General features: G+C 44.3%; 3 protein-coding genes and 1 non-coding gene across 4 annotated transcripts in view; 1 reads left to right on the top strand and 3 right to left on the bottom strand.

Moving 5' to 3' along the window:
• Positions 1-323, bottom strand: part of LOC127360391 (early growth response protein 1) — a 2,745-nt gene extending 2,422 nt beyond the window's left edge. Inside the window, exon 1 of the mRNA XM_051394807.1 lies at positions 1-323. This exon is cut by the window's left edge and continues 633 nt beyond it. The gene's annotated coding sequence lies outside the window, so the exon portion shown is untranslated.
• Positions 324-1,346: 1,023 nt separating this feature from the next.
• Positions 1,347-1,419, bottom strand: trnaa-agc (transfer RNA alanine (anticodon AGC)). The gene has a single exon. It is a non-coding gene; the product is annotated as a tRNA-Ala (tRNA).
• A 2,304-nt stretch (positions 1,420-3,723) lies between these two features.
• On the top strand, positions 3,724-5,085 carry LOC127360412 (heat shock protein beta-11-like). The gene has a single exon (XM_051394850.1). It carries the CDS (start codon positions 3,774-3,776, stop codon positions 4,392-4,394), a length of 621 nt encoding a protein of 206 aa, XP_051250810.1. The 5' UTR covers positions 3,724-3,773; the 3' UTR covers positions 4,395-5,085.
• A 767-nt stretch (positions 5,086-5,852) lies between these two features.
• Positions 5,853-14,300, bottom strand: fam53c (family with sequence similarity 53 member C). Its single transcript, XM_051394766.1, has 5 exons — positions 14,258-14,300; positions 13,901-14,187; positions 12,339-12,396; positions 11,146-12,155; positions 5,853-9,681 (listed from the first exon to the last, which is right to left on the bottom strand). Exons 1-5 carry the CDS (start codon positions 14,298-14,300, stop codon positions 9,382-9,384), a joined length of 1,698 nt encoding a protein of 565 aa, XP_051250726.1. The 3' UTR covers positions 5,853-9,381.
• Positions 14,301-15,988: the final 1,688 nt, after the last annotated feature.

Below are 15,988 nucleotides of genomic sequence, written 5' to 3'. Positions count from 1 at the left end.
CTGGAGCGTGAAGGATCCGGTACGGTCCGGACCGGGGTCGGGCTCGGCGGGTGTCCTCTGCGGGCCGGACTGCAGCCAGTAACCGGCGCACCGGGAGCTCAGCCAGCCGCCATGGCCGGAAACCCCGGAGACACGTCACAGCCAGAGCAGTTTTTCTGGGCTCGACGTCACATGGAGATCTTCCAGCGCGTCATCACTTCCTCCGGCCTTATTTGGGTGTTTCCTGTCAGACTGCTGACCCCAGGGCCCCGCCCCCTCCCGCAGCTCAAATATCGGAACTGTTCCAGAGTACGGAGGCCCGCGAGGGTCAGCGGTCAGATTGTATCTGTAATAAAGTATCCAGTTACTTTGATATTGTGATACTTACAAGGTAATTAGATTACTACAACAGATTACATCTATACAGTGACCCTCCCGACCCTGAATGGAATACAGTACAACTATAAAGTACTTCCATAAATGTAATTAGTTACTTTCACCAGATGTACTCTTTTTTAAAAGTAAAAGTACTTTGTAAGTGAGTACTTTAATCATATTTAGTAATCTGATTACTTGTTTTATCTTTACTGTCAAATAAAAACTATAATATTTGCTCCTGAAATGTAATCGGGCTGAGGGAGGAACTGATTACATGTAACTGAGTAACGGAATTAGGAGGCAAAATATGTAATCCATTACATTTACCCCCTGATGTCAACCACAGGGCAGTTGAGGGTTTATACTCACTGTGGCTGCAGTTGTTCTGACGGTGAGGAGCTGCAGCGCCGCCTGTTGATGGAACTGAGAATGAAGAATAACTGTTTCCTAATAATAAATAAAAACATTAACAGTTATAATATCAGCAGTTTCCGTTGTGTGTTTCTATCTTTCTCTAATCTTTAGTTTATAATAAAATCTCTTTAGCAGTTATTTTCCCATTCAGTTACTTTAGTGAAGAATTAATCATAACATAAAATGTGAATGAAAATGCTATCATATATTTTGAACATAAACATTTTGATTCAACATGATGAATTTATCTTATTTGGATGTGTTTAAATAACTGTATTCATTTATATTTTCATATTAATGTCGTCTATTTAACCTTTTGCTGCTTTCAGTTAGAATTATTTTATTCTTTAAGTCACATTCTTTCTTTGGACACCATTTCTGTATTGTTTGTATCCTGTTCCTAAATAATGTTTAAAAAACAACAAAAACACATTTATAAAGAAAAGTCTTTAAATCCATTAAACTGAAAGATTGGTCACAGATATTTGAATCTCTCCACAGACTCAACCACGGAGCAATTACTGGATTAATATAATAAATGATCAACATCGCTGTGTTTGACCATAAGGAGGGTTTGGAGGATGCGGGCATCGATCCCGCTACCTCTCGCATGCTAAGCGAGCGCTCTACCATCTGAGCTAATCCCCCGACGACTCCCGCTGCCGTCCATCTTTTTTTTAAAGAGACAGTACGAACAACTTTCATCCAATAACACGTTCCTCCACCTTCAGGACCGCATTTCTAGGACTCACCCACATACTGCTTCATCCAAACGCTTCTATAGAGAGCTGGACTGTGTTGGTGGATGATACAGCCTCACCTCGGCTCTCTGGCACCATCGAGGATCCGCTGTAACTCCACACAGCTTGTTCCATGTTCGTCCCATCTTGTTGACACAGCTTCAAAATGTCTCTACCCGTTGTTGTTCCCTTCAGACTTTAGACAGGCTAGCTGCTACTTGTTGCACCATCAGCTCTCTCAGTGCACCAGTAAAGGACTGTAGGTCTGCTGTTTGGATTCATTGTACACTTTCATTGCAGGTCAAACATTTCCTCTTAACGTCTGTGAATAAATATTCATTTTCCCACCGTGTCTGAAATGTTCTTCACTCACTATCTGGTGTTTCTTTGCTTTCACCTTCTTTAATGAATCCTTTAGAGAAGCTGCTGAGTGACAGACAGTAGCTCCACCTAGTGTTCAAACTAAGAAGTACAACAGAGTCAGGAGCAAGTTCAATGTGTGGGCCATATTCATTACATCATACAGACTGTGCTGCGGGCACATTTAATCTGCTGAGTTACTAAACTTCATTCATTTTAAAGGATTTATTGTTTTTACTTCTTATATTAATAATGTTATTTATTTCAGAGGAAACAACAGATAAAGTGGTAGAGGCAGAAGTTTCCAACCTTTACTATCACCGAATAAACTCGTGACTCCTGATTAAGCGACAGATTATTTCATATTCAATTAAAACGTTTTTCTATCGACTACTGCAACAGCATCGTGTACGGCACACCATCCAAAAGCTTAAATAAACTCCATCCAGAACTCTGCTGCTCGTCTGCTCACCCACACCAGCACCCGTGACCACATTACCCCTGTCCTCCAGAACCTCCACTGGCTCCGGTACCACAACGAATTCAGTTCAAAATCCTCCTCACACACACAAAGCCCTCCATAACCAGGCCCCTTCCTACCTCACTGCTCCACCTCCACAACCCATCCAGCAGCCTCCGCTCATCTGACGCAAACCTCCTGACTCCTCCACCCAGGACCAAGCACCGAACCTGGGGCAACAGAGCCTTCTCTGTAGCTGCCCCCTCCCTCTAGAACTCTCTCCCCAAACACATCCGTGACTGCACCGACCCTCCAACATTCAAATCACTGACAGAAACTCACCTTTTTAAAATGGCTTTTAATGTTTAGCTTAGTCCAATGTGTTTTCAGTGTTTTTACTATTTGATGATGTTTTCACTGCTTTTATGATTTTATGTAAAGTGTCTGAGTATTCAGAAAAGCGCTTACAACTAAAATGCATTATTATTATTATTATTATTATAAAACTGAACAATGAACCCAAACAGTGAAGTTCTTATATTCAGCTGATTAAACACTAATAAACATTCCTATGACTATTATATTAATGTGACACACTGGAGCTTTAAGTTACTTTTAATAATTGTCATATATTTATAGTATGTTACTCTATTCTTCCTGTAATGTAGTATATTCCTTATATTGTATATTCCACAGATATATTATTATAAGGCTTTTCTGATCTATTGTTGGTATTTATATTTACTCAAAGAATGGAGGAACACGTTGTTTCACTGGACGATGTCGGTGAGTCGATTATAGGAAACAGTTCGGTGTGAACAGACTAAAGCTGGAGGCTGACACACTGCTGACCTCATCTTACTGTCACACTGTCAAAATAAAACTAATCCAGGAAAGAAAAGTAAAGAGAGTTAAATCTAATCTTAATCCTTTAACATCACATCCTCAGTTATATTCTTATATTTAATAATGTCACCAATCATTTATTATCACCATACAAACACAACTTTATTATCACTGTACTAAGATGATAAGATATATACTTTATTATCTTTATATATATATATATATACACAATATGACTGTGGATGTGATCTTAAAAGGTTAAATTCTGTATTACACAATAATAACCTCATGTTGTGTGTTCACCTGCTTTATAAAGACCATGACAGAGTCCTGCAGCAAGAATAGAACAAAGCTGAGATGTGTCGGCATGTGGCAGCAGACTGCAGGAATACCAGCTGCATTTAGACTGTGAACACACACACACACACACACACACACACACACACACACACACACACACACTCAGGAATGCTGCTGGAAGTTTCCGGAGGGGTGTGTGTGCGTATATAAACAGCAGAGAGACAGGACATCAGACAGACAGACAGACAGACTCCAGAGTGAAGCTGCTGATCTGAAACCAGACCTCCACCATCAGGATGTTGTGTCCCAGCGTCTTCCAGCCGTCCCCCGTCACCATGAGGCCTTTCCTGGACCTGCACTGGCCCGTCCGCAGCCTGTGGCCCGAGACCCGGCCGCTCTTCTACCAGCTGGAGCAGGAGATGATCCGCCACATGCAGGAGATGAGGCAGAGCATGGAGTACATGGAGAGGCTGCACCAGAAGATCTTCGAGGAGATCGACCAGACCTCTTCCTCCATCGGGGTCTTCAAGCCCATCGCCTTCCAGGAGCTGGCGAGGGACGGCAGCAGCTTCGCCCTCAGCCTGGACACCACGGAGTTCTCCCCGGAGGAGCTGTCGGTCAAACAGGTGGGCAGGAAACTGAGGGTGAGCGGCAGGACGGAGAAGAAGAAGGAGGACGAGAAGGGCTCGTACTCGTACAGGTGTCAGGAGTTCAGGCAGGAGTTCGACCTGCCGGACGGCGTCGAGCCCGAGGCCGTCACCTGCTCGCTGGTGGGCGGCCGGCTGCAGATCCAGGCGCCCCGGGAGAGAGCGGTGAGCGACGGGAAGGAGAGGGTCGTCCCCATCAGCGTGGCCTCGGCCCCGGCTATCACCTCCTCCAGCGGGGGGCCGGAGGCGAGCAGCCAGAGTGACCTTTGACCTTTGTTGTAGTTTTATTACCTGATGGAGGGAACAGGAAGCTCTTTCTCTTTACCTGCACTTTGATTTTTAACTGTTTATAATAAACTTCTTGTTTCTTCAAGTTTTATTCATTTAGACTTTTTTTTCTCAGAATATGAAAAACATTCTGATATTTGTTTGTTTGAATAATGAACTGACTCTTTATTATTATTATTATTATTAACTGATTCAATAACTTTGTAATCTCATGTTCTCTTTAACGTCTGTTCCTCTTCAATAAAACTAATAATGACTTTAAACTTTGGACTCATTTATAAACTTAAGCTCCATAATAACTTTAACTTTTCTCATAAGCTTGTATTTTATAAAAAAGGGAGCTAACTAACAATGGCTGCAGATTAGTTAGGTACCATTAGCTACCTGAACATGTGACTGTATATGTCTGTTGTTCATCATAGATCAGATTAAAGTCATAAGAACCGACACATTTATGATTTATTCTAAGAGGAAACGATGTGTCTGTAGACCAGCAGTTGTCCGACCCTTGACGGGACTGATGGAAATAAACACAGGACACCAGTTTTCCCCTTTCTTTGTAAAATAATTCTCAATAAACTTAATTTATTCACAAACTGCTTTTCAAATTGCCATGTTGTCATTGTTCTTTTTTTTTAAATCACATACAATAAAAAACATTTCTAAAAGACAAGAGATGTCCGAGTCTCTCCGCTAACTTTGTACACGACTGCTCCTCCTCCGTCCTGAAGCTTCTTTTATTTTTTCAAACACGATGCGTTCATCGCCGACACCTCGTCACGCTCAGACATCAGATTAGAAATATTAAGAAAAAACAGCAGAAAATAATGAACAGAGGGACTAAAAATTTAACAGCTACAGTACACATTTCCTTTTCTTCTCCAGTAGGTTGTCTTTTCCTTTTTTTCTTTTTTGATTTACAGAATAATAGAATATGTTCAGTTAAGGCTTATGTTGGGATGGAGCAACAGAAACAAACCCCCAGACCGGGAGGGTGTGTGAGACTGTGGATCTGTGTGTGTGTGTGTGTGTGTGTGTGTGTGTGTGTGTATTATGGGGACACTGTGTGTGTGTGTGTGTGTGTATGTGTGTGTGTGTGTGTTTAGGGGACACTGTGTGTGTGTGTGTGTGTGTATTATGGGGACACTGTGTGTATTATGGGGACACTGTGTGTATTATGGGGCATGTGTGTATTATGGGGACACTGTGTGTGTGTGTGTGTGTGTGTGTTATGGGGACACTGTGTGTGTGTGTGTGTGTGTGTGTGTGTATTATGGGGACACTGTGTGTGTGTGTGTGTATTATGGGGACACTGTGTGTGTTACAGCAGTGGTTCTCAACCTGGGAGTCACCAAAGTTTCCTGGGGGGGCAGGGGGGCATGAGGCCTTTTTCATTTTACGGGGTTATAAGAAATCTATAGAAGAATTTATACATAATAGTTTATTTCAGCATTTTATTTATGTCTGTGAAAAAAATGTTGAGTTAATATTATTGTTTAAACTTCTATTATCTGCAGACCTGAACACAAACTCTATCCACTGTCTGCCTCGACGCTTTAGAAAAGTACAGTTACATTAATCAAAGAGAACGATGAGAAGGAAACACTGAATCTGTCTGCCTAATTAATCTGTACGATTGTTAAACATGTTAAAACATAATAATAATAATAATAATAATAATAAGTTCTGATGTTCTTCAATAATTGGGTGTTCAGTTATTCTCTTCTGGAAATGTTAAGCATTGAATATTAAAAAACCAAAACATATTAACATATAAATATAAAGGTTGGGAACCACTGTGTGTGTGTGTGTGTGTGTGTGTGTGTGTGTGTGTGTGTGTCTGTGTGTGTGTGTGTGTGTGTGTCTGTGTGTGTGTGTGTGTGTGTGTGTGTCTCTGTGTGTGTGTCTGTGTGTGTGTCTGTGTGTGTGTGTGTCTGTGTGTGTACTACAGGGCTGGAGTCAGGGTGTGGTTAGCCTAGCTTAGCATAAAGTCTGAACACAAACAGGAAGTCGACAGCGGCACTTTAAGTTAAACGCTAACATTAGCATGCTAACATTAGCATGCTAACATACTGCTGTTCAGCGTCTTCCATTAGCTAATAAGCAGCTAACCCAACCCCAGGAGCACCAGTCTGATGCTAAGCTAGGCTAACCACACCCTGACTCCAGCTTTAATCCAGAAGCTTTAGACGGATGAACTGTTCCTGAATCAGAGACGCAGTGAGAACTCAAACACAGCGGCGAGTTCGAACCCTCGGACATCGCGCTCGCTAACAACAACCTCCTCTTTCACAGAATTCATTCATTTGAAGATTGAAGAGTTTCTGCAGTCAGACATCAATAATCCATCAATAATCCATCAATAATCAATAATCCATCGCTGTCAGCGTTCACACTTTTATTCAGCGCCGGTTTGTGCTGCATTCAGGGACATTAGGACATCTGAGATCCGCCTGCTGAACCGAAATGACCGGACGTGGTTTTATAGAATTCTGCTGTTTGCTTGATGATTGTCTTTCTGAGTTTCTAATTTCACTCTTGCTGCTTTTTCGGGCAAGAGGGTCCCCGAACGCATCGCCGTAGGGTTTGTTTTCCACTGTACGGCCACGTGATGTATAAATAAGGTAATAACTTAAATACATCCTCCTCCTAAACGCCGACGGTGATGGATTATCTCACTGCAAGGAACCAAATGTCTGGAAAACAGATCAATCTGAAACCTGGTGGAGGATTGGAAATGATCCGCAGGAATGTGATTCTCAGTAGAAAAGCTAAAACGAGCCGCGTGGTCCTTTACGCCAACGACCGCACGGACTCAGTGACACGCTGTTTAAGAGACCTTAAACGTGCACTTCTTCTTCTGTTTGTGGGTTTCAAGTGAAAATTGGAGGAAAAAAATAAAAATCACATCGTAACCTGCGAGATTTCCCAAACACACATTCACTCCTGGAGGTTCTGGTCATCAGCATGGAGATTATATCCAGACAGAAATCTGATTCATCCAACAGTGTTAACACTGAAAGTTAACAGTGAATCATTTCTAATCTTATTGACTCATCATTTACTTTAAAGTACAGAAGAAGTCCACAGTGAGTGGGTGGATGTGAGGAGCTGCTTCGCTCTGTAACTCACTGATAGTGTTAGTGCTGTGGCGGCGAAGGAACGGCGCCGTGTGACTGATATTTTATTTTACGTTACTGTGTGTGTGTGTGTGTGTTCCCACCAAACGTCTCACAGCGGTGCTATGAGCCCGAGTTAAACAGATTTCTGTGATTTAAAGTCAATAAACAGATCAATATGATGCTGAGAAAACGACAGCATGATGGTGATTGATAAAATATCTGAATTCAGTCTTTGTTGGTCTGACAACTTTTAAAATGCTCGTTTTCTGAATGGAGTTTGGTTGATCGCTAACTTAGCTCATAGTGAAGTAAAACCGAAGGTTGTGCAGAATTCACAGGGATTGGTTGAATTTAGGATCAATGTCGGGTTCGTGATCTCAGTGTCAGTAAACGTCTCTGAACGCTCGCTTTCATCCACTGGACAGGTTTCACAATGAGCATAAAATATTAAATAGTTAGAAATTCAATCAGGACTCGATCTGGATTCAGTCTGGACACGTGACCAGCAGACACACACACACACACACACACACACACACAGACACACACACACACACACAGACACACACACACAGACACACACACACACACAGACACACAGAGACCAGGTGAGTGAATGAGCAGGTGTGTGTGAAGTGACAGGTGTGTGTGTGACAGGTGTGTGTGTGTGACAGGAATGTGGGAACACTCAGGTGAACAACAGCATCAGTGGCTACCTGCCCTCAGTGAGGCCTGACAGGGACACGCCTCCAAACAGCAGCGAACCTGAACGCATCACCACGCCCAGGTCACATGACCGTGACCTCAAGTGTTTTGCACAGGTGTGTGTGTGTGTGTGTGTGTGTGTGTGTGTGTGTGTGTTCAGGTTGAGTTTTATGAAGCTGCAGCAGGTAACTTTTATTTGCTTTATTTTATTTCATTATTGCTGAAACTTTAGATCATCTGGAAAAACCCGGTTCCTCTGGCTCCTCCTGGTGGTCCCGATCTACCACAATCCACCGGACCCCCCCGGAACCAATTATCCTGACTTTAATAGTTTAGTCCGTGAAAATTAAAATGGATCATTCCCACTAATGAATCACAAAGACGTCAATGAAGTTGTTGATGTCTGACTTAAAGGTTTGTCGTACCTGAAGCGCTGGCTGCAGGCGTGCTAACGTTAGCTGCAGCTTTGCTTTCAGGCTATCAAACATCAAGTCTTCAGCTTTTAGACATGTTTGTGTTTGCTCAGAGTGTGTGTGTGTGTGTGTGTGTGTGTGTGTGTGTGTGTGTGTGTGTGTGTGTGTGTGTGTGTGTGTGTGTGTGTGTGAGATGGGCGTGGCGATGGCGGCGGTTGGCGCTGCAGTGCGGCGGCGCCCTCATCAGGCTGTAGAGTGTTACAGAGAGACAGTAGCTGTGCGTTGGAAGACACCTGGACGCCGAGAAGCACCTGGACAGTCTGAGTCCAGCCTGAGGGCTTCACATACCTCGACTACGGCTCGTCAGCCTGAAGCTAGCAGAGCGGCTCGGAGGTAAGTGGAGCTCAGATCCAGGAGGGTTCAGAGAGTGCAGGGTCCTCAGGCGACCAGAGTTACTCTCTAAGAGACCCTCACGTGTTCAAAAGGAGGATTCGCACAGCCGAGTCTTCACCGGTGGTAGTCAGATCATCACTGTCGTCGTCAATCAGCTTTGTTTACCCCAGCTCATCCAATGAGAGAAGGTGTTGTTCCTGAGAGCCTTGCTGATTGGTGGCAAGGAGGAGTGTTGACGGTGGTCCAGGAAGAGGGGAGGGGTTCAGATCAATTCAAAACAAAACTAAATAAAAAAAAATAAAAAAAACAGAGAACAGCCTTCCATTTACAAATGCGTCAGTTTTCTTCTATTAAGTTCAAGTCGAGTTCTGTACAATCCCTCTCAAACACCGCCTGCTGCGCCGCCTCGCGCTCCTCCGCTTCCTCCTCCCCGTCGTCATCGTCATCGTCGTCGTCCTCGCGGCACTCCTCGTCGCTCTCGCTCAGCGGCCCGATGCTGGTCCTGCCCAGGCACTCGGCCGGCGAGCAGGAGCCCCGAAAGTCGCCCATGAAGGCCTCCATGCCCATGCAGACGTCACCGCCGCAGGCCAGCCTGCCGCCACCGCGCTCCAGACACTGCGGGTCGATGCTGCGCGTCTGCAGGAGGAAGAAATAAAAATCAGCATCAGCCGGGTTGAAGCTGACAAAAGAAACTATTTATAGATATTTTATCTAATATCGTGTTTCAATGCTTCAGAACAACACGTGTGTATAGTACAGTACTGTTGCTATGGTTACCGACAGTTTATTACAACCAAGGCTCGGTTCAATGTCAAACGTCAGGTCACACTACAGTTCAATTTACAATCAGAAAAACACCGTAAATATTTCCATGTGTTTAAGTTAGAGCTAGGGATGCACCGATCCACATTTTTTCACTTCCGATCCGATCCCGATACCTGAATTTGGATATCGGCCGATACCGATACTATTCCGATACCAGAGCTCTGTTTGCTTTAATATTATTATCATCATTATTGTTGATTTTATATGAGGCTGAAATAAACTCCTCTCAACAGGCAAGTATGATCTGTACGTATGTATGCATGTATGTCCCAAAAGGAAACTTGAGGTAAGTATAAGGTCAGAAAAGGAAGTCAGAAAAACAGGAAATCCTGTTAACAGGAAAAATCCCATTCTGAAAACAAATATGCAACTGTAAGGGTTTCAAACTGATTGTCATGTCAATATTTATTAAATTCCCAAAATGTCAAATATTTGAGTCTTGAAATATGAGAAAAGTGCAATAAGTGTAAACATCTTACACACACACACACACACACACACACGTTGTCTGCCTGGAGTTTACCTTGTTTCTGGAATGACTCCAGAAGTGATTCCTGACAGCTCGCCTAAAAAATCCTTGTGCTGTTTCGTGTGGTGCTTTTTTAAATGTTTGATTGCGTTCGTAGTGTTGTACGACGCGAGGCAGCTTCCGCGTCTCTGAATTACGGCTTTGCAAACATTGCATTTTGCTGTCTTGCTCTGTTTCCAGTGTAAAGTTGGAAATGCTGCTCAATGCTATCCTGCTAGCTGGCTACAAACTGCAGAATGGATTTCCTGAGCGGAGGCGTGTCTCATAACTCTGTGTGTCATTGAGCCGCGCCTCCGTTCAGGAAATCCATTCAGCAGTTTGCAGCCAGCTAGCAGACTGGCCGGCAGGAATCACCTGTGGAGTCATTTCAGCAGACAACGTTAAAGCGCAGACATGGATCATTGATATTGGAAATCTGCGCAGGTTGGATCGGTCCCGATACCGATACTGGATCGGATCGGCCCCATCCCTAGTTAGAGCTGCAACAATCAGTGGATTAATCAATTAGTTCTCAACTATTAATAAATAATTTCAGCAGATAAACGTCAACCAGGCGACTATCAGCCGATTGTCGGTGTGACCTTCTTATTTCAGCTGCTCATTATTCTTTGGTTTCTTTAGTCCTCTGTGACTGATTAATCTATTGATAGTTCATCTGATTAAATCAATTCAAACTCAATCTCTTCAGATGTTGTGTTTTCTCCGACCAACATCTCAGACGTTACAGAAGCACTTTTCTGCCGTACCTGAGTCATCTTGGTGAAGTCGAGGACGGGTCGGGCGCAGGGTCTGTCGGGGTCGCGGCGTCTCTTCAGTCCTGGTTTGAGCAGCAGCAGGTCGCAGGGCTGCGAGTGGCAGCGTGGCAGCTGCGGTGGCAGGCTGCGGCGCAGAGACGATGGCGTGCTGCAGGCCGAGGAGGGCGACGCAGGCACCGGGCCCCCCCGGGTCGCTCCGGCCACGGTGGAGCAGCCCGGTGGAGGCGGCGCCGCTTGGCTCGGCACAGGAGGCGGAGGCAGGAACGTGGAGGCTGCAGAGTCTCTGATGAGCACGGGGGAGAGGGAGAAACGCCTCTGAGGAGGGGGAGGTGGGTGGAGGGGGGAGGGTGAGGAGGAGCAGGATGAGGGGGAGGGGAAGAAGCAGCAGCAAGCTCCTCCCCCTGCCGCCGCCTCGCTGGGATCCCACGGGAAGCTCCAGGGCAGCGGGGAGTCCGGAGACAGCGCCAGGCTGAAGAAGGTGGGGCTGGATGAGGAGTGCAACGATGAGTTCAGGGAGGAGCTGGGAGCACGGAGAGGACAGGCTCCGCCCCCTACCGCACCTGCCCCTATACCCCCTCCTCCCACCCCTGCCCCCCCACCGGTGACCCCTCCCCCAGCTCCCCCGTGGCACTGCTGGCGACTGACAGGAGTCCAGACCCGTGAGGCGCTGGGCCGCCAGGTGTAGCGGCAGCGCGACAGGTCCTCGGGCACCGACAGAGAGCGACAGTGGCGTTTGGGGGGCGGGGGAGGAGGAGGAGGGGGCCCGGGGCCGGGAGGGGCCACCGGCCCTCCGGGGAGACACAGCTCGGACGCTGAGGTGCTGGGCGCCAGGGGCCGGTGCTGCTGCGGCTGAGAGGGGGCGCCGTCCAGGGGGTCGCCCCCCTCCTGTAGGTGGGCATCTGGGGGCACCAGGGGCACGGGGCCGGGGGGGAAACTAGAGCTCAGTAACCCCCCCTGCAGGCCGGACTTGGAGGGAGGGCAGAGCTGCCAGTAGCTGCTCTCTGAGGACGGACACACACACACACAAACAATAACGGTTACACTCTACGCTGACGACACGTTTCTATAGGTTTCTTTACTAAATGACTGTTGAGCTCCTTTAAACAGTATTATTGATTGATCGATTGATTGATTGATTTATTGATTTACAGCAGAGTGAGATTAATTTAATCTGAAACACTCACCAGGCATCAAGCCATCTGGGGGCCAGCACTCTGCGAGGGTTTTCGGGTCCAGCAGGGACTGAAAGACAAAACCAATCCTTATGTTACTACCAGTGGTGTAGTGGTCCCTGGAGAAGCAAATCATTCTCTTCCACACATCAAAACCAATCAGATAAACTCAAAAGTGCACTGTTGTAAAATTTGAATAAACACTATTTTAGCATAACTCATTAGACATATATAAATATCATATGATGATTGAACATTATCATTCAAATTATTCAACAAAACAATATGTAACAAGGAGGACGTTTGTAATTGTCAAATGAAATTTGTTGTTTGGATAGCTCGCTTCATCTTACCGGTTCATTAGAAATCTTAAAGGCAAATCATTTAAAGTAAACTTGTAAAAGTAAATTTGTCTTTAGCAATATTTACCTCGGCATTACCCGCCCTTCTCTGCCATCGATTGGCTCATTCGTCTCATGCCTAAAGTTAACCAATCTGATCAGTAAAGGCAGCGAGTACTAGCCAATTAGTGTTAGTAGCGTGGGTCATGGCTTCACCATCCTAGGGGGAAAATGGGCACTTTGGCTCGCAGATACTACTGAATGGTGCATCGGGGGGGTTTAGAAGTAGGTATACGCAATGCTGACTGAAAAAGTATACGCTGTATACCTGCTCATACCCTGGACTACACCAGTGGTTACTACCAATACAGACCTGCTAACGTTGGGAATGTATCTGTATGGATGATATTGATCAGTATACACTGTATCTTTATGGATGATATTGATCAGATTACACTGTATCTGTATGGATGATATTGATCAGTATACACTGTATGGATGATATTGATCAGTATACATTGTATCTGTATGGATGATATTGATCAGATTACACTGTATCTGTATGGATGATATTGATCAGTATACATTGTATCTGTATGGATGATATTGATCAGTATACACTGTATCTTTATGGATGATATTGATCAGTACACACTGTATCTTTATGGATGATATTGATCAGTATACACTGTATCTTTATAGATGATATTGATCCTGTATTGACAGTCAGACTGTGGACATATGACGGCCTTTAGCTCGTGTTTCTAGAGTTACGTGTTGTTACGAACACGTTAGGAATTGTTAAAATGTGATATTTCTTAAAGGGAGTTTGGTGCAGGGAGCTTTTAGTTGGATTCAAACTGCTGATATGGATCATTGTTAACGTTTAGTCTCCACTACAGAAAAACAAGGTAACACCGATCATAGCTCCAGACAGTCTTTTTATTCTGCCTTCATCATTTCAACACACTGCAAATCCTTATGAATTTTCTTTTCTCCAAATCTCTCCCCCCCTAATACACAGTCACCTAATTCGGTGCAGAACATTTCTGAGTTTCAAAGTTTCCTCAAATGCTGTCTTATATTACAGGAAATGTCCTGAATGCTACATTTGATGTAAATGTGTAGATATGACGTCTTAGTGACCCACAGACATTTGGTGTGATTTGGCCCATAGGTGGCGGCGTAGCACCATCATGTGACTTAGAGGCTGCAGGTGGAGGTGAGACTCACCAGGTAGAAGTCCCCTGGCTGAGCAGGGTCGCCTTCCAGAGTCTGCTTCCTCAGGTTCTCCACCAGCAGCGTGACCACAGCATGGTGGCAGGGGACGAGGGGGGAGATGGGGGAGGGAGGCGGGGAGGAGACAGGGAGAGAACGGGGAGGGGGAGAGAACGGGTAGGAGAAGGGAGGAGGAAGAGGGAGGGGAGAGCCACGCCGGTTTGTGCGTCTGTCCGTTTGGTCCGTTGCAGGAGGAGAGAGGGGAGGGGCTGAGGGTTGAGACTCCTCCTCCTCCTTACCACCTCAGGGCCAGGTAGCCCCGCCCACTCTCACAAGGACATTGTCAGTCAGCTGTTGCCCCCGGCAACGCACCTGGACAGGACGGAGATCGAGGTGTGAGTGTGGCGTCACGCATGTTCATTAAAACAGTCCAAGAGGGTCAAACTGTAGACAACGTTAGCAACGTTAGCATTGTGTGAAAAATAATCCAAGTCAGAGCTAACATTAAAGCTAAAGGAATCTTCTCCAATCGGCTAACATCAAGAAACTGACGACTACTTTAATTATCAGTTAATCTATTGATTGTCCTCATTAATTTAATTCATCTTTTGGTCTATAAAATATTTCTAAAGCCCCAAATGATGTTTGCAGATGTTTTATTTTGATTTATTTTAGGATAACTCGATTTATGAAACAGAAAAACAAAAACTCTGGACACCAGAAATCTTCACTTAAAACCTGACAAATTAATTAATTAATTATCCTCCAACTGATTAAACAATCTCTGCGTTATTGTCGGTGTAACGACGGAGTGCTAGAGTCGACTTCAATCTGTATCTCATCACACACACTGCAACTGTTAGAGGATGATGTTCAACACAATGCGAGTCAACCAACCGACAACCTCTGTGGCTGCAGTTCCTTTAACGGCCACTAGAGGCTGGCTCCAGCAGTGAGTCAGTCTCCGTAACTTTACAGCAGATATAAACACGTTTACAGCCTTACGGTCTCTTGAGCTAATTTCAACTGTACGTTCATACAACTCGCCTGTTTAAATGATATTAAGGATTAAAGTCATAATAATTAAGGTCGTGGCAGCTTTAAGTGCCTCTTTTTGGTTCAAATAGTTTGATTTTATTTCTTTGGTTGTTCTTTAGCAGCAACAGTTTAGAGAGGATATAACAGATATAAATGTAAATAAATAAAGCCATAACAGTTCTATTAATCATTATAAATGATGCAAAGATGTTAGAAACGAGGATTTATCGCATCTTTAACTTTTATCCTGGTGCTCCGATGCAAATGTGTGAATCTTTCCGTCACTACAGCAAACGATTATTCTCACTATCGATTCATTTAAATTAATGGTCAATAAAAACCAATGTCCAGGTGCAAGGTGCTGCCTTCTTATTCTAACAGTCCTAAACCCAAAGATCATTTCCATAAGAAAACCATAAAACCCTCACATCTGACAGGCTGAAATAAAATAGAATAATTTTATATTTTTGCTTGAAAAAGGGACAAAAATAAAAGATCTTCTGATCGCTGATCGATTATTAGACTCATGGTTTCAGATCTCAAACTTTATAGAGTGTGAGGCAGTGGTGAGGATCTGATCTGATGTCTGTAGTGAACAGGGTCCAGATGAACATGTGGTAACTGTGGTGAAATAATGGCACTCTGTTCAGTGAAGACAGGCAGTCCCTGGCAGCGGAGGCCTGATGTTGATTCTCTGCCAAACTAAAAGCTCTCTTTGACTCCGTTCCTATATTAACCAAGAGAGCCGTTAAAGCTCCAGCGTGTCACATTAATATAATATCCATTGGTATCATTAGTGTTCAATCAGCTGATGATAAAGTTGTGTGTTTGTACAGTGATAATAAAGTTAGAATATAACTGAGGGTCTTAAAGGGTTAAAACAACCACTCATTGGGAATTTACTGTATAACAAAATAAAGTTATATTTATATTTACTTGTTTATATATTTATTTATGTGAAGTTTATTTTTTATCCATATAGGGTTTTTAGTGTCGGTTCATATAGGAACTGAAGATTATTAAAATGAGAATTTTTCAAGATGATCTATAAAAATACTTCTAATA

Source organism: Dicentrarchus labrax, unplaced genomic scaffold, assembly GCF_905237075.1.
Source record: "Dicentrarchus labrax unplaced genomic scaffold, dlabrax2021, whole genome shotgun sequence".
In the NCBI taxonomy this organism is placed as follows: domain Eukaryota; kingdom Metazoa; phylum Chordata; class Actinopteri; family Moronidae; genus Dicentrarchus; species Dicentrarchus labrax.
This window is presented reverse-complemented; position numbering and strand designations above follow the sequence as displayed.